Source organism: Balaenoptera borealis (genome assembly GCF_965194805.1).
Source record: "Balaenoptera borealis genome assembly, chromosome: 15".
In the NCBI taxonomy this organism is placed as follows: Eukaryota; Metazoa; Chordata; class Mammalia; order Artiodactyla; family Balaenopteridae; genus Balaenoptera; species Balaenoptera borealis.
Window position 1 is genome coordinate 53,085,664 of NC_138871.1, and position 24,791 is coordinate 53,110,454.

Sequence of the window (24,791 nt, forward strand, 5' to 3'; positions counted from 1 at the left end):
ACTTTCAGTCTTCCAGATATCATATTTTTGAAGTTACAACTGGAATATTTTCCATTCTTACCAAGAATTACTCTTACTTATGATTAATATTACTGAGGCCAAAACAGTAACGCCAGGTGCAGGGATCTGAAGCTGAGTATAACTGCTGGACGTCCTATTCTAAATAAACATTATCTCTTGGGAATCCCCTGGTGGTCCAGTGGTTAGGACTCCGTGCTTTCACTGCCAAGGGTGCAGGTTCGATCCTTGGTCAGGGAACTAAGATCCCACGAGGCGAGAGGCGTGGCCAAACATAAAAAGTAAAATAAAAAATAAACATTATCCCATCTCCCAGTCAAGTTTTGAGAGCCTGGTACCAACATTCATAGCTGTGTCATATGGAAGTTACAGCTAATGCCTACAATTACCAGTAAACTAGTTGATTGTATATGTTTATATCTTGCCCTACTGTTCTGAACAAATGGTGCATATTTAGGATCTTAGTATCTCCAAAATGGGCAAAAATTACATAGGGATTATTGGGAAAAGTAAATAATTTTGCCATTATAAAAATTTTTTGGCAACAAAGGTTTTTATTAGGGGGAAATAACAGCTATATTTAGAATATAGGTTGAAAACACAATTTGGTGATAATTTGTGGGCAGTGTACTTTTGAATGGAGAAAGTAATTAATATTATATGTATACATAGGCATATGTACATATACATAAATGTGTACACATATACATAAACATGATATATATATATTATGCTCTGGATGAGAGAATGTCACAGGTTAGATTCTCCACAATCAGATACTGGGGCAGAATTTGGGGTGCAAGATATTCTTAGGGATCCCACCTGCGAGAAGAAGCAGAAAGAAGCATGGGTCAGAAGGAGAAGTTGAATTGCATCAAGGCCTCAGCCAATCCAGCAGGGAGCTTTGGAGCAAATACCATTCTGCAGAGTCGTCTAGGATGGCTATGCCTTTACATCCCTGCCTCTCTGTTAATGGATGCAAACTGCCCTGGGAAGGGTCTGACCTTGAGCATGGTAGCTTTTTGCAGCGAAGTGGCTCTTTGTGGCTGAGGCTGAACCTGAAGGAGCTGACAGTTGGAGGCTGACTGCCAATGCTTCCTGTAGATGGGTAGCAGGTCCTTTCTGGAATGGAGATCTAAGCAGTGCATCTGGTCTACCATGGACAATGGTGTCCTGACGCTCTTGGTCATTTTATTTTGACAACCTCTTTTGGCTATGACTCACTCTGGAGTTGCTTCCCCCACGTCCCTTGGTTTACTTTCTATCCTCCTGGCTCAACTAAAGGCAATTGGAGGGTAGGAGGGAGAAGAAAGAACTATTCCAGTCCTTTCCCTTCACCTCTCCAGCTCTGGATGTGGCTGTGTGCAAATATTTACAGTCCCAATGACCTCCAATCCCTCAGGCTTGGCTCCAGCTGCCAGCTTCAGTTCCTTAGTCCAAACCATGAGTCCCCGGGAACAGGCCTCCACCCTGTCTCTATCCGTCACCTTCTCTGTGAAACCCCCAAATCTCTATTCTTATTGCTCATAACCTACATCTGAGGCAACATTTAACTATACGTCCTTTGTTTCATGCAGTAAGTATTTGCAAAAATTAATTGAGAAGGAGGAGTATTCACCTGTTTTATTCCCTGAAGTACCTAGTTAGTATTGGGTGCATGGTACTCATGTATTTTGTATTGAATTGAAGGAAATTTCTTTCAGAAGGAATGTTCAAAATATAAAGTGATTAAATTCCAACCATACACAAACATTTCTAGCTGCTTCAGTTTCCTATTTGAAGGAAAATTAGTGATTATGAAGGGATCTGGAGGATTAGCATGTGGGAATTTAAATTCATAAATTTATCAAATAGCTATTTCTAGCTTCTTTATCAGAACTGACTAGGCTTCCAGATTCATACTGCAAAGGTGGAAGGAGTTGCTGGATCTAAGTTTGAATCCGTGGCTCTTGGACTGTTAACCTTGGGAACCACTGATTATTTCATTCAAGGCATCAGTAAATCCTAAAATCTAATTTAGGCTTTTTAAGGTGCATCAAATAAAGAAAAAGTAGCATACCTCACCCCCTTGGCATATTTAAGATAATTTAAATGCATTCAAAACTGATGGCTCCCTAGAGTGTAGTCTGGGGGGTTCTGAGGGCTCTGAGATCTTCCAGGAGGTCTGTGAGGTCAAAAGTAATTTATAATAATGCTAAGACATTATTTGCTGTTTTCACTTTCGTTCTCTCACAAGTATACAGTGGAGTTTTCCAGAGGCCACATGGTATATGATGACATCATTGTTCTGGAAGTAATGGAAGATGTGCTTTGTGTATTCTTTTGTTTTCTAGAATTTTCTAAGGTGTTAGGTTTAGCGTATAAATATGTGCATTTTCAGAGATTAACTCAGTTTGTTCATAATACTTGGACAATGTTCTTACTATCTTTCCTTACACCTGCTATAATTTGTGTAACTTATTGTCCAATGTATTGTTTTGAAATCCTGAAGTTTTCCTTGCATACATTTGGAAGCTCAACAAGAAATAAGTATACTTTGTTGTTGTTTGTTGCAATAATATTTAAAATTTTTTTGAAAGCTTTTCAAATTGAGAAATTTAAGTCTCATATGGTTTCTTTAGAATTCATTATTTTATTCTAAATAAAAAGAAATTGGGAATTCCATGGTGGTCCTGTGGTTAGGACTTGGCGCTTTCACTGCCATGGCCCGGGTTCAGTCCTTGGTCGGGGAACTAAGATCCCGTAAGCCATGTAGCATGGCAATCAGTTAATCAATCAATCAATAGAAATATCTATAGGACACTTTTATTATCTTTAAGGATGGATTGTTGGCTTAAAAACAAGAGATAAGACTCACTTTCTCAATCCACTTATGTAGCATCTATGTCCAAAGATGCTGAAGAAGATGAAAGTGAAATATCAGAGTTCTCTGACACATGGAAGAGAGAATCAACTTCAAAGAAGCTGGATGAAACCACTAATAAGAAGTGAAAATACAAGGAAAGATACCTTCCCCCTCACCTGTATATGGATGCTAATAATTCACCTTATTATGTCTTATGCAACAAAACAATTTCAAATTGTCATTTTGAGACTGATCAGAGTTTAAAGAAAAACGAATAGTTTACATGTAGACATGATATGCTGTTTAAAAGCTAATATTGTTTGTTTCAGTTTTTCAAACTAGCCACAGAAAAGATGCCGAATCATCTCCCAGGGTGAGTTACATGTCTAGCATTGGCTGGAGCATTTCAACAATAGTTGAAAGAATAATAAAGTCCTGCAAATTGACATTGCTGAATGCCTGCTGGATGAAAAATCAGTAAAAGCATCCAGTGCCACTTCCCAAAGACGCAAGAACTTGTCAAATTATAGATTTCACTGCAAACAAGAAGATTAATATCTCATCTACAGAATTGCACCTGTGCCTTAAAAATGGACAGATCTGCAGATGTGACTGGATTTGCTGTTTTGCTTATATTTGTACATATCAGCCCTGATTAGTCATTGAAGATCTTTTATTATATAAATACTTGTGCTGAAATGGTCAAAGTGTTCAATAACTTTTTCAAATCTCATGGTTTATTCTATACAACTATGTCAAAATTTGCACTGATGGTGCAAAAGCCATGGTGGGCAAAAACGGTGCCTTTATATCAATCAAGGAGGTGATACTAAACTGTACTAGGAGTTATTGTATTTACTGCTATGCACTGGCAAAACAAAAAGAGCCAGCTCCACCTAAGAAAGTCCTTGATGAAGCAGTAGAAAGGATGATTTATTCAATTTCAACTCTTGAGTACACATCTTTTTAATATTATGCATGACAAAATAGAAAGTGCACAAAAGCATTCTGCTGTGTCTCGAAGTAAATGGTTGTTTCCATGAAAAGCACTTGTGTGACTGAATTTCAAGCTGAACTAGCCACTTTTTAATGGAACACCATTTTTACTTGAAAGAATGACAAGCTGTGGTTATTCAGACTTGATCTTTTAGACGTTTTCTTGAAAATGTCACTTCAAGGTAAATAATTGAAAGTATTTGTTGCTAATGATAAAATTTGAGCTTTCAATCAAAAATTAGAATTTTGGAGAACTTGTATCAAATATTATGAGTTGCCCAATACTTACAGATGAGATTTGGGTGCTATTATCAAATGCGATTTTTTGGATATTATATATTAAAATGAGTAAATATTTGGAAGAACTGCATAACTCAGTGAACTAATATTTTTTAAATAACCAATGCATGATGCTACAAAACTCATTCAGAGTGCAAGATAGACCATTGGACCATTGGTTTTGTTTTGTTTTGTTTTTTGGATGCATTGGGACTTCATTGCTGTGCACGGGCTATCTCTAGTTGCAGAGAGCCGGGGCTACTCTTCTTCCCTGCGGTGTGTAGGCTTCTCACCGCAGTGGCTTCTCTTGTTGTGGAGCACGAGCTCTAGGAGCGTGGGCTTCAGTAGTTGTGGCGCACGGGCTTAGTTGCGCCACGGCATGTGGGATCTTCCCAGACCAGGGATCAAACCCGTGTCCCCTGTATTGGCAGGCGGATTCTTAACCACTGCGCCACCAGGGAAGTCCAGACCATTGGATTTTAATGTAATAAATTTTAAAAGTTCATTGATACAGTTTCAGACTCTGCTTTGTAACCAGCCTTTAAGAAACTATGATCTGCTGAGTTTTACCCTAGTATTATTGAAGAATAGCCACAATTATTTGAAAAGGCTATTAAAATACACCTTTCCTATTCCAACTACATATCTATGTGAGACCAGAGTTTCTTCATATTCTTTAACCAGAGCAACATATTGCAACAGATTGAATGCAGAGGCAGATAAGAATATTTTCTATTAAGCCAGATGTTAAAGAGCCTTTCAAAAATTAAAATTATACTGCTCTCCTTACTAAATTTCTTCAAAATATGTTATTTTTCAAAAAATGTTAGTTAATGGATTTTTAAAAAGAAATAAATACATATTTTAATTTCTGTTTTAATTTCTAAAATGGTAAATATTGATAGATAAATCAACAAATAAAAGTTTTAGGAGCCATCAATAGTTTTATAGAGTGTAATGGAGTCTTGAGACCAAAAAGTTTGAGAACTGCTGCCCTAAACTGAGGGGAACCTAGGATTATCAGGGCAATGGGCTCAAGTGACATGAGGTGTGCGTCAGTTAGAGGAAGGAAGTGGTTCTAATTCCAGAAAGAGACAAAAGAACATAGACACAAGTAAAAGGCCACACAACTGCCACTCCTGAGGGTCTGGTAGGGACTAGAGCAGACCTCTTGTGAGGGTGGGGGCCATATCATTTCTTGAAGGAGTCATTTATTGGACAGAGAGACTCCTGGTAGGCATGGAGATATTCTTTTTCCAAGATGTGAGTTTGGGAGATCCAGACAGTTACTTTTTTTTTTAACATCTTTATTGGAGTATAATTGCTTTACATTGTTGTATTAGTTTCTGCTGTATAACAAAGTGAATCAGCTATATGTATACTTATATCCCCATAATGTCCCCTCCCTCTTGCGTCTCCTTCCCACCTTCCCTATCCCACCCCTCTAGGTGGTCACAAAGCACCGAGCTGATCTCCCTGTGCTATGCGGCTGCTTCCCACTAGCTATCTATTTTACATTTGGTAGTGTATATATGTCCATGCCACTCTCTCACTTCGTCCCAGCTTACCCTTCCCCCTCCCCGTGTCCTCAAGTCCGTTCTCTATGTCTGCATCTTTATTCCTGCCAGACAGTTACTATTTTTAAACACTTAATATATTTAACCAAAACTTTCAAATTAAATATATTTGGGGTCATTCAATGTTATCCTCTCATTTAATAACATAATAAAATAATCATAGGATCAAATAATATCAAGTTTTTAACCTGAAGGTACTAGAATCACCCAAAGAGATTGGAATTATTCTCTCCTCAAAATTTTTCTGGTATGATTATGGTATTATTAGCTTTCTTGAACTCAAAGAAGAATCAAATGACTTAAGGTAGAACTGGGCTTCAATTTAATGATACGGTCAAAGTGGTTTGTTTCAGGATACCCTTCTTTCACCCTGACCTTCCTTCCCATGCTGACAGACCTGGAGAAACACATGCCTCTGCAGTGAAGAGCACACACAGTGTCACAGCGGCCAGGACCCAAGGGCAGGACACGCACTAGAAGTCACAAACCATTAAAATCAAAACAGTGCTTTCTTTGGCTTGATCTGTATAATGGCGTTCAGAGACATTCCTTAAAGCAGGAGTCCCCAACCCCCGGGCCACGGAGCGGTACCCAGCCGTGCACCGGGCCGCACAGCAGGAGGTGAGTGGCAGGCGAGCGAGCGAGCACAAGCTTTCATCTGCCGCTTCCCATTGCTCGCATTACCGCCTAAACCATCCACCACTGCCCCCCTGCCCCACGGAAAAATTGTCTTCCACAAAACTGGTCCCTGGTGCCAAAAAGGTTGCAGACTGCTGCCTTAAATTGTCATATAGTTTTGAGAACGTTCCAGTAGAAACTGCTCCAGCGTCGGTCCCAAGATTCTAAACATTTTGCCTTAGAGAATGAAAGTACCACTCTGATACCCATCCAGCGTAGATGGACACATTCAGGAGGGACAGCTCTCTGGCCTTTACCTGTGTCCCACTGTCTCTTGTCTCTCTTTCAGGAAATACTTGCTGTTAATTAGGTGGAAGCACTTTCCTCCTTTAACTGATACACTGCAGGTCCTCTGAGCCTCACTTCTCAACGAATGGTAGACACTGCAACCTCAAGGCAAAACTGACATCTTCTAAACCTCCAGCAGTTCTAGAATCAAAAGATGTGAATGCAGTCTCTTTATGGTTTAAAGGAGTTATATAACCAGCAGAAAGATGCAATAGGCCTAAAAAGGTTAAGTCTCAATTTCAAAATTAAGAGACTTTTAACTATAAGGCAGTCAGCTAATTAAGTCATAAGGTTAGAATAAAGTACAATGACTTTTATTAACATTTCTGACATAAGACAAGGTAAAGCTAGCAGTTACACAATGCTATTTTGTTCTTTAATTCCTTCAAATTGAAGAGATTTAAGTGTTAGGGCAAAACATTGTGTTTTATGCTTTTTAAATGTAGGCAAAATAGATACTTAAATTCCTTAATATTTGAAGATTAATCCACTCTTTGAACAAATATTTACTGAGTGCCTGCCATGAGCCATGAAGTGGGCTGGGCACTAGGGATACACCTGGGAATGTGGTAGTGCGGGCTCTGCCCTCACAAAGCCCACAGGAACGAGCAGCAATGATTCAGCCTGTAAAGTGGGGAGGGGACAAACAAATTAGATGAAAAGTGAAACTAGGGGATTTTCCCAGAAATCTCAATCATGAAAGGAGCCACATTGGTTTTCAAAGTCTCAGGCAGCAATTGATAGCAATGTGGATTTCTCACAGGATGACACAGTTGTAATCTGTATTGGTAGTACAAGATGGCTACAACAGATCTTATGGCTTCCTGTAGCCATGCCTATGCCGTGTGTGTGTGTGTGTGTGTGTGTGTGTGTGTGTGTGTGTGTGTGTGTTTCCTGGTCCTGTAGTCATAGCCAAGGTTATAAAATAAAATGGTGCACTTGGAGAAAAATAATTCCTGAAACTTTTCTATGTGTATTGCCACATTTCTACTGGGATATAAAAACATGAACCAAATTCATAATAACTATACTTCTATCGATTCCAAAAATAAAATCTTTTACTTTATGGAAAACAAAAACATCTTATAAGCAATGAAATAAAAATTTGGGTAGAATTATGGTTTGCTTTATCCTACCTGCTCCACAGTAATTTTCTGAGGTTTAGAGATAATGTTTCAACATTTTGATTATGTCCTTCAATAAACCTCCATATTTAACCATATTAAACCAGTATATAAGAGAACTACTGGCTGAATTTACATTTTAGTCAAGGCTTTAACAGAAAAGGTCTAGATCAGAAGGTCTAGATTGCAGTTCTGCATGTCTGCTAATGAAATCAATGACGGATGGCAGGATAAAAAAACAGTAACAATATTTACTGAGCACTTACTATGTGCCAGGCACTGTGATATGTACTTCTCAAGGATTATTGAATATATTTCCACACCACAATAGGGTAGATAGATGAGCCCGAGATGAAGAAACTGAGCCTGAGAAGGGTTAAGAAACTTACCAGTTAGTAGGTAGCTGAGTGGAAGCACAACCCCGGCAGTCCGAGAACAGCTACACAGCTATGAAATAAACTTGAGTTCTTCAGAAGAAAAACGTTATATAAAGAACTTCTTTCTTAGTTAAAAAATTATTTTAGGTAAATCTTCTCTGTCTTACATTAAGCCACATATTATGAAATGTTCATTTTCCCAAAGGCCAGCATTCTGAGAATTAATGGTTGGTGCTTTTTCTGTCATTTCTTATTTGAGATAATTTCCAAAATGTGATTCTGTGAAATGCGCAGATATTTCCTTCACCATGAGAAGAAACAAAAGCCAAGAGAAATTGTGATTTGAACAAGGTGACATGAGTGGTAGCCTCCGAACCTGAACCCAAGTCTTCTAACCCCATCACATCCCAACTCCCTAAAATCTCATAAAATCTCATACAATGTTTCTTCAAGGGCACTGTCTTCCATTTTTTAAAAAAGACGACTTTCAGTAACATATAACTTAGGGCCTGTAGTTTCACAGGTATAGTTACCTCCAACTACCTAAGACTATTGCCTTAGTGTTTCCAGCATTCATTATTTCTGTGTATTATCCATGGGTTTCCCCATTCACCACAGGAGGGCCATCATATTAGTTACCTCCTTGTCTCTCTCTCTCTCTTTTTTTTTTTTTGTATTTTTTAATTGAAGTATAGTTGATTTACAATGTTTCCGGTGTACAGCAAAGTGATTCAGTTATACATCTGTATCTATATCTATTCTTTTTCAGATTCTTTTCCATTATAGGTTATTACAAGATATTGAATATAGTTCCCTGTGCTATACAATAGGTCTTTGTTTTCTATCTGTTTAATACGTAGTAGTGTGTATCTGTTAATCCCAAATTCCTAATTTATCCCTACCCTCGCTTTCCCCTTTGGTAACCATAAGTTTGTATTCTATGTCTGTGAGTCTATTTCTGTTTCGTCGGTAGGTTCATTTGTATCATTTTTTAAAAATTCCACATGTAAGTGGTATCATATGATATTTGTCTTTCTCTGTCTGACTTACTTTACTTAGTATGATCATCTCTAGGTCCATCCACGTTGCTGCAAATGGCATTATTTCATTCTTTTTAAGGCTAAGTAATATTCCATTCCATATATATATATATATATATATATATATATATCACATATTCTTTATCCAATCATCTGTTGATGGACATTTAGGTTGCTTCCATCTCTTGGCTATTGTAAATAGTGCTGCTGTGAAAAATGGGATACATTTATCTTTTCAAGTTAGATTTTTCTTCTTTTCCAGATATACGCCCAGGCTGGATCATATGGTAACTCTATTTTTAGTTTTTTAAGGAACCTCCATACTGTTCTCCATAGTGGCTGCACCCATTTACATTCCCACCAGCAGTGCAAGAGTGTTCCCTTTTCTCCACACCCTCTCCAGCATTTGTTATTTGTAGACTTTTTGATGATACCCATTCTGACCGATGTGAGGTGATACCTCATTGTAGTTTTGATTTTCATTTCTCTAATAATTAACAGTGATGAGCATCTTTTCATGTGCCTGTTGGCCATCTGTATATCTTCTTTGGAAAAATGTCTCTTCAGATCTTCTTCCTTTTTTTGATTGAGTTGTATTTTTTTTTTTGACATTGAGCTGTATGAGCTGTTTGCATATTTTGGAAATTAATCTCTCAGTCGCATCGTTTGCAAATATTTTCTCCCATTCTGTAGGTTGTCTCTTCATTTTGTTTATGGTTCTCTTTGTTGTGCAAAAGCTTTTAAGTTTAATAAGATCCAATTTGTTTATTTTTGCTTTTGTTTCCATTACTCTAGGAGACAGAGCCAAAAGAATATTGCTGCGATTTATGTCAAAGAGTGTTCTGCCTCTGTTTTCCTCTAGGAGTTTTATAGTTTCTGGGCTTACATTTAGGTCTTTAATCCATTTTGAGTTTATTTTTTGTATATAGTATTAGAGAATGTTTTAATTTCATTCTTTTACATGTAGCTGTTCCCAGTACCACTTATACAAGAGAGTGTCTTTTCTCCATTGTATATTCTTGCTCCCTTTGTCATAGATTAATTAACCGTAAGTGTGTAGGTTTATTTCTGGGCTTTCCATCCTGATCCACTGATCTGTGTGTCTGTGTTTGTGCCAGTACCATACTGTTTTGATTACTGTAGCTTTGTAGTATAGTCTGAAGTCAGGGAGTGTAATTCCTCCATCTCCATTTTTCTTTCTCAAGATTGTTTTGTCTATTCGGGGTCTTTTGTGTTTCCATACAAATTTAGAAAATTTTCGTTCTGGTTCTGTGAAAAATGCCATTGTTAATTTGATAGGGATTGCATTGAATCTGTAGATTGCCTTGGACAGTATGGTCATTTTAACAATATTGATTGTTCCAATCCAAGAACACAGTATATCTTTCCAACTGTTTGTGTCGTCTTCAGTTTCTTTCATCAGCATCTTAAAGTTTTCAGAGTATGGTCTTTTGCCTCCTTAGGTAAGTTTATTCCTAGGTATTTTATCCTTTTTGATGTGGTGGTAAATGGGCTTGTTTCCTTAATTTCACTTTCTGATCTTTTGTTGTTAGCATATAGAAATGCAAGAGATTTCTGTGTATTAATTTTGTATCCTGCAACTTTACGAAATTCATTAATGAGCTCTAGTATTCTGGTAGCATCTTTAGGATTTTCTATATATAGTATCATGTCATCTGCAAACAGTGACAGTTTTACTTCTTCCTTTCCAATTTGGATTTCTTTTCTTTTTCTTCTCTGATTGCTGTGGCTAGGACTTCCAAAACTTTGTTGAATAAAAGTGGTGAGAGTGGGTATCCTTGTCTTGTTCCTGATCTTAAAGGGAATACTTTCAGTTTTTCTATCATTGAGTATGATGTTAGTATGGGTTTGTGGCCTTTATTATGTTGAGGTATTTTCCCTCTATGCCCACTTTCTGGAGAGCTTTTATCATAAATGGATGTTGAATTTTATCAAAAGCTTTTTTCTGCATCTATTGAGATACTCATATGGTTGTTTTTTTACATGCTTTTTTTAATGCTGTTTTTTAAATTCAATTTTTATTTTATTTTGGAGTATAGTTGATTTACAATGTAGTGTTAGTTTCAGGTGTACAGCAAAGTGATTCAGTTATATACATATGCATATATCCATTCTTTTTCAGGTTTTTTCCCCCCATATAGATTATTACAGAATATTGAGTAGAGCTCCTTGTGCTATAAAGAAGGTCCTTGTTGATTATTTTATATATAGTAATGTGTATATGTTAATCCCAAACTCCTAATTTATCCCTCCCTCCCACCTTTCCCCTTTGATAACCATAAGTTTGTTTTCTAAGTCTGTGAGTCTGTTTCTGTTTTTTAAATAAGTTCATGTGCATCATTTTTTTAAGATTCCATTTATAAGTGATATCATATAATATTTGTCTTTGTCTAACTTACCTCACTTAGTATGATAATTTCTAGGTCCATCCATGTTGCTGCAAATGGCATTATTTCATTCTTTTTTAATGGCTGAGTACTATTCCATTGTATAAAGGTACCACATCTTATTTATCCATTCTTCTGTTGACAGACATTTAGGTTGCTTCTATGTCTTGGCTATTGTAAGTAGTGCTGTAATGAACATAGGGGTGCATGTATCTTTTCAAAGGATGGTTTTCTCTTGATATATGCTCAGGAGTGGGATTGCTGGATAATGTGGTAGTTCTATTTTTAGTTTTTTAAGGAACACCCATACTGTTCTCCATAGTGGTTGTACCAATTTACATTCCCACCAACAGTGCAAGAGGGTTCCCTTTTCCCCACACCCTCTCCAGCATTTATTGTTTGTAGACTTTTTGACGATGTTCATTCTGACTGGTGGAAGGTGATACCTCATTGTAGTTTTGGTTTGCATTTCTCTAATAATTAGTGATGTTGAACATCTTTTAATGTGCTTTTTGGCCATCTGTATGTCTTCTTTGGAGAAATGTCTATTTAGATATTCCGCCCATTTTTTGATTGGGTTGTTTGTTTTTTGATATTGAGCTGCATGAGCTATTTGTATATTTTGGAGATTAATCTCTTGTCAGTCTCATCACTTGCAAATATTTTCTCCCATTCTGTGGGTTGTCTTTTTGCTTTGTTTATGCTTTCCTTTGCTGTGCAAAAGCTTTTAAGTTTAATTAGATCCCATTTGTTTAGTTTTGTTTTTATTTTCATTACTCTAGGAGGTGGATCCAAAAAGATATTGCTGTGATTTATGTCACAGAGTGTTCTGCCTATGTCTTCCTCTAAGAGTTTTATAGTATCTCATCTTACATTTAGGTCTTTAACCTATTTTGAGTTTATTTTTGTGTATGGTGTTAGAGAATGTTCTAATTTCATTCTTTTACATGTAGCTGTCCAGTGTTCCCAGCAGCACTTATAGAAGAGACTGTCTTTTCTCCATTGTATATTCTTGTCTCCTTTGTCATAGAATAATTGACCATAGGCACATGGGTTTATTTCTGGGCTTTCTACCCTGTTCCATTGATCTATATTTGTTTTTGTGCCAGTACCATACTGCTTTGATTACTGTAGCTTTGTAGTGTAGCCCGAAGTCAGGGAGCCTGATTTCTCCAGCTCTGGTTTTCTTTCTTAGCATTGCTTTGGCTATTCAGGGTCTTTTGTGCTTCCATATAAATTTAGAAAATTTTTGTTCTGGTTCTGTGAAAAATGCCATTATTAATTTTTAGGGATTGCATTGAATCTGTAGATTGCCTTGGGTAGTATAGTCATTTTGACAATATTGATTCTTTCAATCCAAGGACATGGTATATCTTTCTATCTGTTTGTGTTATCTTGATTTCTTTCATCAGCATCTTATAGTTTTCAGAGTACAGGTGTTTTGTCTCCTGTACCTTTTTGTCTTTTGTGCCTTTACCAATGAGCTTTCCCATTCATAATTTTCTTGTTTCTAGTTGTGGCCTTTTGTTTTCCATCTAGAGAAGTTCCTTTAGCATTTGTTGTATAGCTGGTTTGGTGGTGCTGAATTCTCTTAGCTTTTGCTTGTCTGTAAAGCTTTTGATTTCTCCATTGAATCTGAACGAGAGCCTTGCTGGGAAGAGTATTCTTGGTTGTAGGTTTTTCCCTTTCATCCTTTAAATATATCGTGCCACTCCCTTCTGGCCTGCAGAATTTGAGCTGAAAAATCAGCTGATAACCTTATGGGGATTCTCTTGTATGTTATTTGTTGCTTTTCTCTTCTTGCCTTTAATATTCTTTGTCTTTAATTTTTGTCAATTTGATTAATATGTGTCTCACTGTGTCCCTCTTCGGGTTTATCCTGTATGGGACTCTCTGTGCTTCCTGGACATGAGTGTTTCCTTTCTCATGTTAGGGAAGTTTTCAGCTATTATCTCTTCAAATATTTTCTCAGGCCCTTTCTCTCTCTCATCTCCTTCTGGGACCCCTAGAATGCAAATGTTGGTGCATTTAATGTTGTCTAAGAGGTCTATGAGACTGTCCTCATTTCTTTTTTTTTTTTAATTTAATTTAATTTATTTATTTTTGGCTGCGTTGGGTCTTCATTGCTGCGTGCAGGCTTTCTCTAGTTGCAGTGAGCAGTGGCTACTCTACATTGCAGTGCGCTGGCTTCTCATTGCAGTGGCTTCTCTTGTTACAGAGCAAGGGCTCTAGGCATGCAGGCTTCAGTAGTTGTGGCATGTGGGCTCAGTAGTTGTGGCTCGTGGGCTCTAGAGCACAGGATCAGTAGCTGTGGTGCACCGGCTTAGTTGCTCCACAGCATGTGGGACCTTCCCAGACCAGGGATAGAACCCGTGTCCCCTGCATTGGCAGGCAGATTCTTAACCACTGAGCCATGAGGGAAGTCCCTGTCCTCATTTCTTTTCATTCTTTTTTCTTTATTCTGTTCTGCATCAGTGATTTCCACCAGTCTGTCTTCCAGCTTACTTATTCGTTCTTCTGCCCCATTTATCCTGCTATTGATTCCTTCTAGTGCATTTTTCATTTCAGTTATTGTATTGTTCATCTCTGTTGTTCTTTAAATCTTCTAGCTCTTTGTTAAACATGTCATGTATCATCTCGGTTTGTGCCTCCATTCTTTTTCCAAGATCTTGGATCATCTTTACTATTATTACTCTGAATTCTTTTTCAGGAAGATTGCCTATCTCCACTTCACTTAGTTATTCTTCTGGAGTTTTAGCTTGTTCCTTCATCTGGAACATTTCTCTGCCGTCTCATTTTGTCAAACTTTCTGTGTTTGTGGCCTCCATTCCTCAGGCTGCTGGATTGTAGCTCCTCTCACTTCTGCTGTCTGTCCCCCTGGTAGGTGAGGTTGGTCCAGGGGCTTGTGCAGGCTTTCTGGTGGGAGCAACTGGCACCTGCCCACTGCTGGGTGGAGCTGGGTCTTGTCCCTCTGGTGGGCAGGGCCATGTCAAAGGGTGTGTTTAGAGGTGGCTGTGGGATTTCTCTTCTTTGAGATTCCTCTTGTTTCCTGAGGTAAGCTTTGTATTACTATAAACTTCCCTCTTAGAAATCTAGATTTTAGGAGGACATGCAATAAGGTTTTCATGATATATTTGTCAGTAAAGTAGATAAATATATACAAGAGGATGATTAATTCATTCACTCACTTAACAAATATTAATAATCTACCCTGGGTTAGTACTCTGCTAGGCATTGAGGATGAAATAGCAAACAAGGTAGAGGTGGTCTCTTTTCTGAGTTTCTCAAAAGGTAAAGTCAAAACCCAAACCCAAATGAATAACATATTTGCAAGTTTCTTGTAATAAAGTCTATGAAAAAAACAAAAGCAGGGCAGAGACAGAGAATGATATGGGGGAGATCTCCTTTAAATGGCATAATCAGGTCTCTCTGAGGAGGTGACATTTAAGCTTAAGAGATAAAGAATGAAAAGAACCTATCTTGCTATGTGGAAGAGAGGAAAGTTGAGAATTTCAGGAGGGGGCAACAGGTGCAGAAGCTCTGAGGTGGGAACGATATTGGAGTGTTGGAGCCATCATATGAAGGCCAGCGTGACAGCAGAGGAGCAAGGGGAAGAGCAGTGCTAGAAAAAGTTGGAGAAATATGTGGGTGACTCCCTAGATAATGAACTGGAGAATATGAATTAAGGAAACTCTAGAGGCCTGTTGTTTCAACACTTTCATCAATGGTTTAGAATCTATTTTTATCAGTTGAAAATCTGTTGTCCCCTTGAGGTGAAAATAAGGGACAAAGCATTGGAAGAGATATGAACTTGGCTAACAAAATTAGGATCCAAAAATTAAAGTATCGTTGATAAGAGTTTAGGTTCTGGCCTCAACCTGTGTTTAAAACCTAGCTCCAACATTCAGTCTTCCTGTGACCTTGGACAAGTACTTATACCTCTAAGTCAGGTATCAAAGACAAGTAGAGGATTAGAACACAGCAGCTCAGGTAAATCTTATGTATTACATAATAATCTGTCTGCTGCATCAGGTTATATATGGTTTGTTTGCTGGGCCAGGAAGCTATTCTGGCAGCTTTCCCTCTAGGATTATTTTAGGTACATCACTCGGCCTCTGGCAGAATTCATAGATCAAATGTAGGCCCTTAACGTTTATTTTGTTCACTTCACCAATAAACTATACTGCCTCTAAGATTATCTATTTGAAAGATGAGAAATTTAGCATAGCCAAATTTTAGAAATTAATTTTAGTTTTCTAATCCTATTATTATTATTTGGATAAAAATTGCTAAAAGACAGTATTTTAAAAATATAATTTACAGATTTTATCATTCACAGTGTTGTAACTACTACTGTATACCAAAATTTTTCTCTCTTCCTATAATGTCATTAAAATTCGATACTGCCTGTATTTCACCCAAGGGTACCTAAAAAATATTTATAAACTTAGATGACAAAAGCTTTAAATTATTCCAGTTCAATTTTTAAAAATATATTAAAGTGTTTACAAAAAACACTATAAATTTAAAATAATTCATCTTAAAAATAGAAGCAAATAAAAAGTTAAGTAGGATTAAGTGCATAATTGTTATGTATTTTAAGACAGATGAGAAAGTATTAAACCATTCAGTGTAATGATAAAGTTATATTAAGTTTAAAAAAATACCCTAAAATCTTGGCTTTCCAGTTATATAGGGATGCTTAGTAAATACTTAGAGAAAGAAATATCAGGCAGTAATACTATACATTTCTAAATGTAAGACTGACTACTAAATAAAAACTCAATGCAGGCTTCACTCAAATTAAGAATGAGAAAAAAATACATCAATCACAATAGCATTTGGGGGGTTAAATTCAGTAACTCCCTCTTAAATCTTATTTTGCCACCTGTTCTCAGCATTTTTGTCAGGTTGAAAAAAAGTTTTGATGTTTAGATTTTTCATAGTTTTCCTTATTTCTCTATGTAAGTACAGCTAAGAGTGATGAAGTTTTCCTTATTTAAATATTACTTTTTTGCATTAATAATGTGCCTTTCAAAAATATACTATCCATATTTAGTTTTATTTAAAAACAGATAGGATTCATATTAAATGGGAGATACTAGCTTGGCTTTCTTACAATTTGCTTGAATTTGGAGAAATTATGACATAGTTAACTAACAATCTTCTAAGCAAGCAAACTGCTTGTCTTCCTTACCCCAAATTTTTGGTGCTATTTTTTTTTTTCCCTTTTGTGGTTTCTTTCTGATGTGCTCCTCAGCTTAATTCCAGTGCTATCAATCTGACCCAGGCAAATTTCACAGGGCATCCTTTCTCCAATCTCTCCTGGTCATAATCCATTTTACAGCTGCTGGCAGAATCTAATTCTACCTTGCTTATGAACCTAGATAAATTCAGACTCTTCAGTCTAGTATACTCAAATGCTACACTCAACAAATTCTTCTACCACACCCTGCCCTCATCAGTTCCTACATACCACTACACTTCCACACCTGACTGCTCTACCATCTGCTAAGTCAATTTCTTAGACATTCTTGTGATGAAACAAATCTAAGGCACTGAATCACCCTGCCTCCACGTGGGTCACTTTTGTGTTTTTCCTTATCAAGCATGCAACCAGTTTTTGCTCAATTACTTTTTGCTTATTTTCATATATTCTCGTCATTACACATTTATATATTTGCCTCTGTCCCCATTAGTTTAAAAGTTCTATGAGATGAGGGTTCTCATCTTCTACTGAAATTTTATTTCAAGAAACCTTCAGTGACTGGGCCTTAGCAGTGTCAGTTACTCTATCCATTGAATGACCTGTCTCAAAAGTCTCAAGAAACCTAGGTCCACACTGAATCAGGTAAAAAGTAAAATTTGGAGCACATCTGAGTATACTCTCTAAAAGTGATTCAAGGCCTATAACTCTCTTCCTCCTGTGGTATGTTATCATCTATCTGTATCCATATTTCATAAACTTTCATCTTCTAATTGTTAGAAATGCATTAAAAATAGTGGGAGGGAATATAATAAATGTTAATAGCAGTTACCTCTGGAAGACTACAAAATGGGAGTTGAGAGGGTCAGGGTTGGGGTTGGTGATGGTAGAGAAAATGATAATATGGACTTTTACGTGGTCCTGATTCTTTATAATCTTCAGTATTTTCTAAATATTCCACAATAAACTTGCATTTCTCATATAAAAATTTGTACTAAAAAAGATACACAAGTCAACTTGACATGGAAAACATGACAACCGATTTGACATGGATGAAGTTTTAAAACTGAGTGCAAGGCTTATGATTCCAGTATTTAAAAACTTTTTGAATGGCAAGTCCTCTATTGAAAGTAGATGGCTTTCAATGATACAGAATCTTGAATTGACAAACTAAGATAAATGCTGCCATAATTACTTCCCCCGAAGAAATACTTAACCCCCTGCAAATTCCCTAGCTGTTACCATCCTGTCCTATAGTTTTAAATATTATCCATATAGCAACTCCCCATATTTTACTTTTTTCCCTTAACACTACATTCATACATCTGTCTACCCAATGTATGTCTCCACTGAGATAATTAATAGGAATCTCCAATCTCAACATATCCAAGGCAAGATTTGATTTAAACCCTCCAATTTGCTCCTCCATTGTTGTTCTGAAATCTCAGCATCACCATCCTTTGCTCAAAATCGGACTCATCTTTGATTTCTTCTTTCTTCTTCACATCTAACCCATCACCAAATCCTGTCAGGTTTTTCCACCAAAAAACTCCTCCCTATGACTACCACTCCAGTCCAGGCTCTCACCATCTCGCACTTAGGTAACTGCAACAGTCACCTTAATTTTGCCCCACTATAGCTTGATCTCCATCTATTAAAGGGATATAAAGCAGACCATGTCACTCCCTTACTTAACATCAGACTCAGAATAAAATTTAGATTTCTTACTTTGGGCCCATAGTCCCAAGTGATCAGGCCCTTGCCAATCTCTACAAACTTATCACCCACCATTCCTCAGCACACTCACTGGACTTGTCTTACTGGCGTTCTCTCTTTCAGGATAAAAGCTCATTCCTGCTTTGAGACCTTTAGTTTTGTTTCTTTCATCAAAATACTCTTTTCTTTGATCTTGGTGATCGTCTCATCACTCAAGGTCACTGTTCTCCAGTGACCCCATAACTTTGTCTTGTAACCCAATGTACACCCATCACCTAAAATGGTGACTGGCACATGGGTCTTCAATGAATATTTGTTGAATGAATGGCTGAAATGAGTCTAAATATTCAATCAAGCTTCCTGGGCATAGAAACAGTTGTTCCAACTGATCCCTACTTTGAAAGGACAATCCCTCCACGCCCCACCCCCCAAAACAACAACCAACCACCTCCCACAGAAATCCTACCCCAAATCTCCTTAGAAATATACCACATTATAAAAGACTATGTTCTCTATTGGCTGTTGGAAAAACATGAAACAAAACCTGAGGCATATAGATATGAAGTTTTTATGCACCAAGCAGCATTGCCCCCTTTGGAAACGTTTCTCACCTTTAAGTCAGCCCTTAGTGTGCATGTTTACCTAATTTCATCTAGGTAAAGCTGTTATGTGTTGCGGTACAGAATAAATGAAGGAACTGGTGTGATTTGTGGTGGTAACACACTCCCAGAGATGGATATAGACTCTGCATCTTTCCTAGGAGAGTTCTGACTCACTCTAGACTCTTTGCCTCTACCAAAAAGGAACTTTATAACTTTCTTTGCTACAAAAATAAGGGATCTAACATCAATCTCAATAAAACTTCCCAAACTAGTATTTAGTGCCATGGCGCAAAGGAAGCTTAGGATGGAAAATGAATAGCAACCAGGTCAAAATGTCAAATAAAAATGTTCATAAACTTTGAATTTTGTCAAAATGAAGCTTAGAGTTCAAGTATCAATTTTTATAGTTCAAGATAAATCTTACATAAACCTTCTCATGGACCACAGGAACACAGATCAGTTTGTGGAGTATGATCACTTGGGCTCAATTTTTGTCTAAAAAATATAAATTTAATTATGACTCTTAATAACTATATTTAAACCAAGCTGTTTCTTCAAAAATTTTTTTACTGTGTTTAGCCAGTAAAAAAAATACTAATGAATGCTTGCTCTTTGTAAGGTAACTGTATTACAAACAAGATTATAGTTGTAAGACTAAACTTCAGGTGCAGATAATCAAATTTGAATGGTACAAGGATAGTATATATATAGAATAAGGCCTTTACATGATTTTGAATCAGATGGCAATATTAATGTTGAAATTAATAACAGCATAAATATATATATGTGTATATATATATCCATATGTATATAGGGAGTGTGAATGAATGAATAAGTGAACGTAAGAATGAGAATGGACATGAATCAGAGCAATCTTTCCTTGGGTTAAATTATAATTACTTCACTATGAAGTGTCTAAACTTCTAAAGAATTTCCTAGTTCTTATCAAAATGCACTTCAAAAAGACCATGAAAACACAAATTTAGTTGACAGGCTACAACGGGATTCAGAAAAAGACACAGTGAATATAGACTTAGGTGCAGTTTCATGCTGGTGCTTTTTCTTTTTTAAAATGTAAGCCACTAATTGTTTAAGAAAAAATTTTAAACCAAAAGTTGCATATTAATATTACACACGAACCGAAACATAAGTGACTTTTAGCACAGTACATACATGCTTACATAAACTCAAATATTTACACATTTAAAACAATTTCCATTTAACATATGAAATTTCTGAAATACATAAAAGCATTAATACTTTCTATAAAACTACAATTAAAACATCAATTTGCTACAAGCATATAAAACATCAAGTGCTTTCTTGGAGTTTCAAGTTACCTCTTTAAAATAAGATCTTGCTTGCATATATAGTCTTTCTCCAATAATCAGTATGAACTTTTTTTTTTCCCCAAGAGGTTTATTTTCCAGGTACATTATAAGCTCAAGAAAACGGACCCAACAATTATGCAATGTAATTATGTCATAACAACTTAATTGCACATAATGCTTTAAAGTAGGTTTGGATGAAGTTCTCAAACACTTTGGTATATGTTCTTCAGGGACTTCTATTAGAAACAACAGGAAAAGTCCCTTCAATCCCCATTTTGCTTTAAAATGGACAAGTCTTTGGTTAAAGTTCTACATTTTGGGCATTTATTATTAATTAAAATGGTCCCCAAACCAATAAATGGCGCTGATGTATTATTAGTTTACAAGACTTCATGTAACTTGTTTCTGATGCAGTGGGAGGCTATAGATATTCATTTATTGTAACATGTCAGTGATAGTTTCAATCTTTCACTTATAAGCAGAGAAATCAGTAGGTTTAGTCAGTATTTCTCTGTTCATTTTCTGTTATAATCTAAACTATACAGTAATTTGCAGTAACTATAGATACCGTTCCACAGTATATGTGATTATGATTGGAAAGATGTACAGAATTAAATTTAGAGTTAGCTTAGTCAGAATAAGTCAATATTAGACTGTTCAGTAATTCTGCATTAACTATAGTAGGTTGTCAGGTAATGCTTATTTAAAAACCCCAAACCATTCCATTTACAAGAGAAATTGTTGCAAATGTATAAAACAGCAGATATACAAGGAGAACACCAAACGTACTTTATTAGCACAAAAAAGCAGCCGTAACAAGGCACAGCAAGCGGAAACATACATTAGCAGTCAAAGGGTTAGTGTTGCATACAAATATAGCTTTTCTTTTTTGTGGCCTTGGCGATAGCCATTGGGATGTAAAACAACTTTCTGTAGCAGCAGGTAAGGAAACTAAGGAGCACTCACCAGTGGTACAGAGCACGTTAACAAAAAGACAGAAGAATGGATTCGACTACTTTAGTGCAAAAATGTCCAGGACGGAACTGTAAATTCAGTCCAATACTAAGAAGCAAACACTAGAACTTGGTATTACTTCCAAAATAGCTCACTCAAGTAGTATTGCATACTATTCTAAGTGACAAAAAGGTGCTAAGTAAAGTTATTTACAGATACAATGGTTGTACAGTACCTTTTAAATCAGCAATTTCGGTTTAAGATTTTCCATTAAAAATTAAGTGCACTGAAATTCTATAACTTGTACTTAAGCAATTCAGCTATGAGACTTTACAACAAAGAGATAAATACTGCCATCCAAATTATGAATTACAGTTTAACAATAATCTCAACAATCAGCAACCACTGTAGTAGTATCTGACTTGTTTGGGTATCTTTTAGTCTCATTTTCTTCACGGTTCACAAACTCATCACGGGCATAGAAAAAGATCCAACTTTAATGAATCAGCGATTTGACTGCACATGTCAACTTAAAAAAATCACACGCAGGCCTACTTTGCAGCAGCTATTCCCAATGTGTTATGTTAAAGCACTCATTAAAAAATGAATACCTAAGGCCTTAAATAAAATTCTACTACCAACTTTTCATAAGTCTGAAATTTTAAGAACTACTACTTAGAAAACCTGGTTTACTTAGCAGTACCTTTTGCAGAAGAGAAAAGGAGACTGACTATAAACTATATCAACACTTAAGTGAACTGCACTATGCCCTTGTGGCCAGAAAATTGCATTTTTTTTCTAAAAGGAAGGCAGTCTTTATTTTTTGGACTTCCAAAGCTTAATTTATAGTAACTACAAACATCACTACTTTTGGAAGGTTATAGAAAAATTCTTAGAAAAAATAATAATTTCAAACATTAGTCACACTGTTGAAATACTCATCCAATATTAATAATTTGTTCTTCAGTAAGAAATAGAATTCTTCATAGCAAATGCCCCCGAGTTGCTTCACTCAGTTACTACAGCCATTAAACACCAAACTGTCAGCTAAATCGGCAGAATGTTTTTGTAGCCTTACTGAACACCTGTAGCTGTATCCTCTGTTGTCTCAATAGGCACCACGTTTATCTGAGTAAGTAACAGCAGATTGCACCTGACTAACACTAAGCTTACATACTGTACTGAAAAAAACCTAACACTGATATGTGTGCTTGCTAGAGGTGTACTGCCCGACGCACATAAAAGCAGATCTAGTTAATGCCCTTTGGGGACAGGAGGGTTTACTTTGCCTTGACTGGTTCTCGTTCTAGCCAGCGAACTCTAACTTTTTGTTTATAATGATACTCTTTTAAAAAATCCTGTAACATTGACGGTAAAGGGAGCCCATCAATTCCATCGTACGTAGTGCATCTGCAGATGACTGCACGGCAGATGTACTGCAGGCTAAAAGGGAAAGTCCTATTTAGTGATATCGTGAGCAATGGTTCAAAAAACATGCAAGAACTGGGGTCTTTGTAATGTTCCAAAAGTCCTGTTACAGTGGAGGAGTGAAACACACACGGGTCGTGAGCATCAAAACTAAAGTTGTGATTCCACTGTTCAATTCGGGCATGCAGGGATCTGTTGTAGCGACGGAAGCTCACAGAGAAGAGGTAGTCCTCCTGCGCAGAGTCCCTGAGCAAAAATGTACCTTCAGGTTTCCCTTCCAGAAGGGCTTCTGCTTCGTAACGGTCCATCACTCCCCAGTAACAGGGATTACCTGTGATCTGAAGCAAATCCGGCACGAGGCAGTGTATGTAATCAATCTGTGTATGGACTTTCCAAGCTCCCTGTCTGCTAACGTGGGCATGGCTGTCTCCAGATACCTGACGTTGCTTCTGCCTCCGTGACTGCAAACATAGCGTGGTTGTGTCCTCTTCAGAGTCACAGTTAGCTTGTGGAATTGCAGAATTGTCCCCATTTATTTCAGTCATTCCAGGAGCTAACTTTGGTCCCAGTTTATATAACGGGTTAACCTGTGCAGTGGCTTCAAACGTATGTATTTGTGCGTTGGGAGGGGGGTCAACCCCTTCTTCAATACTAAGCCGCCTTCTCTCTCGAAGCCTATCTTCTTCATCTTCTGTAGAAACCAAGGATGGATCAAATGTATCAAAAAATGTTGAATGTGGGCTCACAGGGGCTGTATGCTGTTTAATCAAATGCCATTTTTGGGCCAAATCCGAGCCAGCAGGAAAAGGGCATTTCTCAAGCATTAATTCAGAAAGGTGTATTTTTCTTTTATTAGAAAAGAGGGGCTTTGACTGCTTGTTGTAAGTTCTCATGGGAAAACACAAGCCCACAGTATCCTGCAACCTCTGTCTCAGAGAGCGACTTCCTACAGCTCTGCTGGAAACGCTGTCCATGTCGTGCACAGAGCTTACACCGTATCGCCTCTCTCTCCTTTGAAGTCCACTTCGAGTTCTACCAAACTTTTTATCAGTATCCAGTGAACTCTGTGTCTTTGTAGAACAGGAATGTTTCTTCTTCCCACCCCAAGGAGCATGTCGAGAGTAGGAATCTCTTCTTGCAAGTCTTGTTCCTGGAGTGACACATGAGTCATTATCCTTTTCAATGCTTATTTCAACAATCTGAGGAATTTCAGTGGCACAGTTTTGGTTTCTCCTCGAAGAATTCTTTGAAGGGCTTAACCCCAGTTGTAAGGCAACATTTTCTCTTAAGGGACTGCTTTGTTGCTGAGGAGCTGAGTCTCCTATACAGATGTTTTTGTCTCTGACAGACAAACATCTGTTGGAGTTCATATCCACATTTTCACTACGGCTTCCTCCCTCATGACTGAAGAGATTCTGACACCTGTATTTGAAGTTATTCCACATTTTCCCCACTTTATCCATTGATTATAAGACCTAAAGACAAAAACAGGAAAAGGAGAAAATAAGTTAATCAAAGTAGTGTGTGAAAACAGAAAAGGCAGTAAGTACCCACCCTCCTTCTTCTCATTGGAAATTTCAGGGGTTCTGGTCAGAAATTCACCTTACATTGCCCTGCTAAGGTGATGAGGCTCTTACAGTGTTTGGCAGCTGTAAGGCCATCAGACCCTTCTGCGGCACCATTATTCAAGCTAGTCCTCACTTTCCACTTCCTTTCAGATAGAATACTCAGAACTCAGGGGAAAGGAAACAAACCCTTAAACTCTGGTTGTTTTTTTCCTATGCATCGACCTAATTTCATTATGACATTGATTTCTGTCTCCTTTCTTTGAATAATTTAGGTACTGCCTCAAGTATTACAAAGGGAAAGTATGTTCTGTATTGTTGAAAGGTATCTGCATTCAACTTCTCAAAAGTGATAATCA

The 24,791-nt window shown here is 37.1% G+C and overlaps 1 protein-coding gene across 13 annotated transcripts in view; it reads right to left on the minus strand.

The window, feature by feature from the left end:
* Positions 1-21,251: 21,251 nt before the first annotated feature.
* The window catches only part of SOCS5 (suppressor of cytokine signaling 5), a 59,717-nt gene continuing 56,177 nt past the window's right edge, over positions 21,252-24,791 (minus strand). For all 13 annotated transcript variants that reach the window (XM_082358197.1, XM_082358204.1, XM_082358201.1 and 10 more), the window contains one exon: positions 21,252-24,342. In XM_082358197.1, the coding sequence (XP_082214323.1) occupies positions 22,720-24,330 (1,611 nt within the window). In that variant the 5' untranslated portion in view covers positions 24,331-24,342 and the 3' untranslated portion in view covers positions 21,252-22,719. The remainder of the gene's footprint in view (positions 24,343-24,791) is intronic.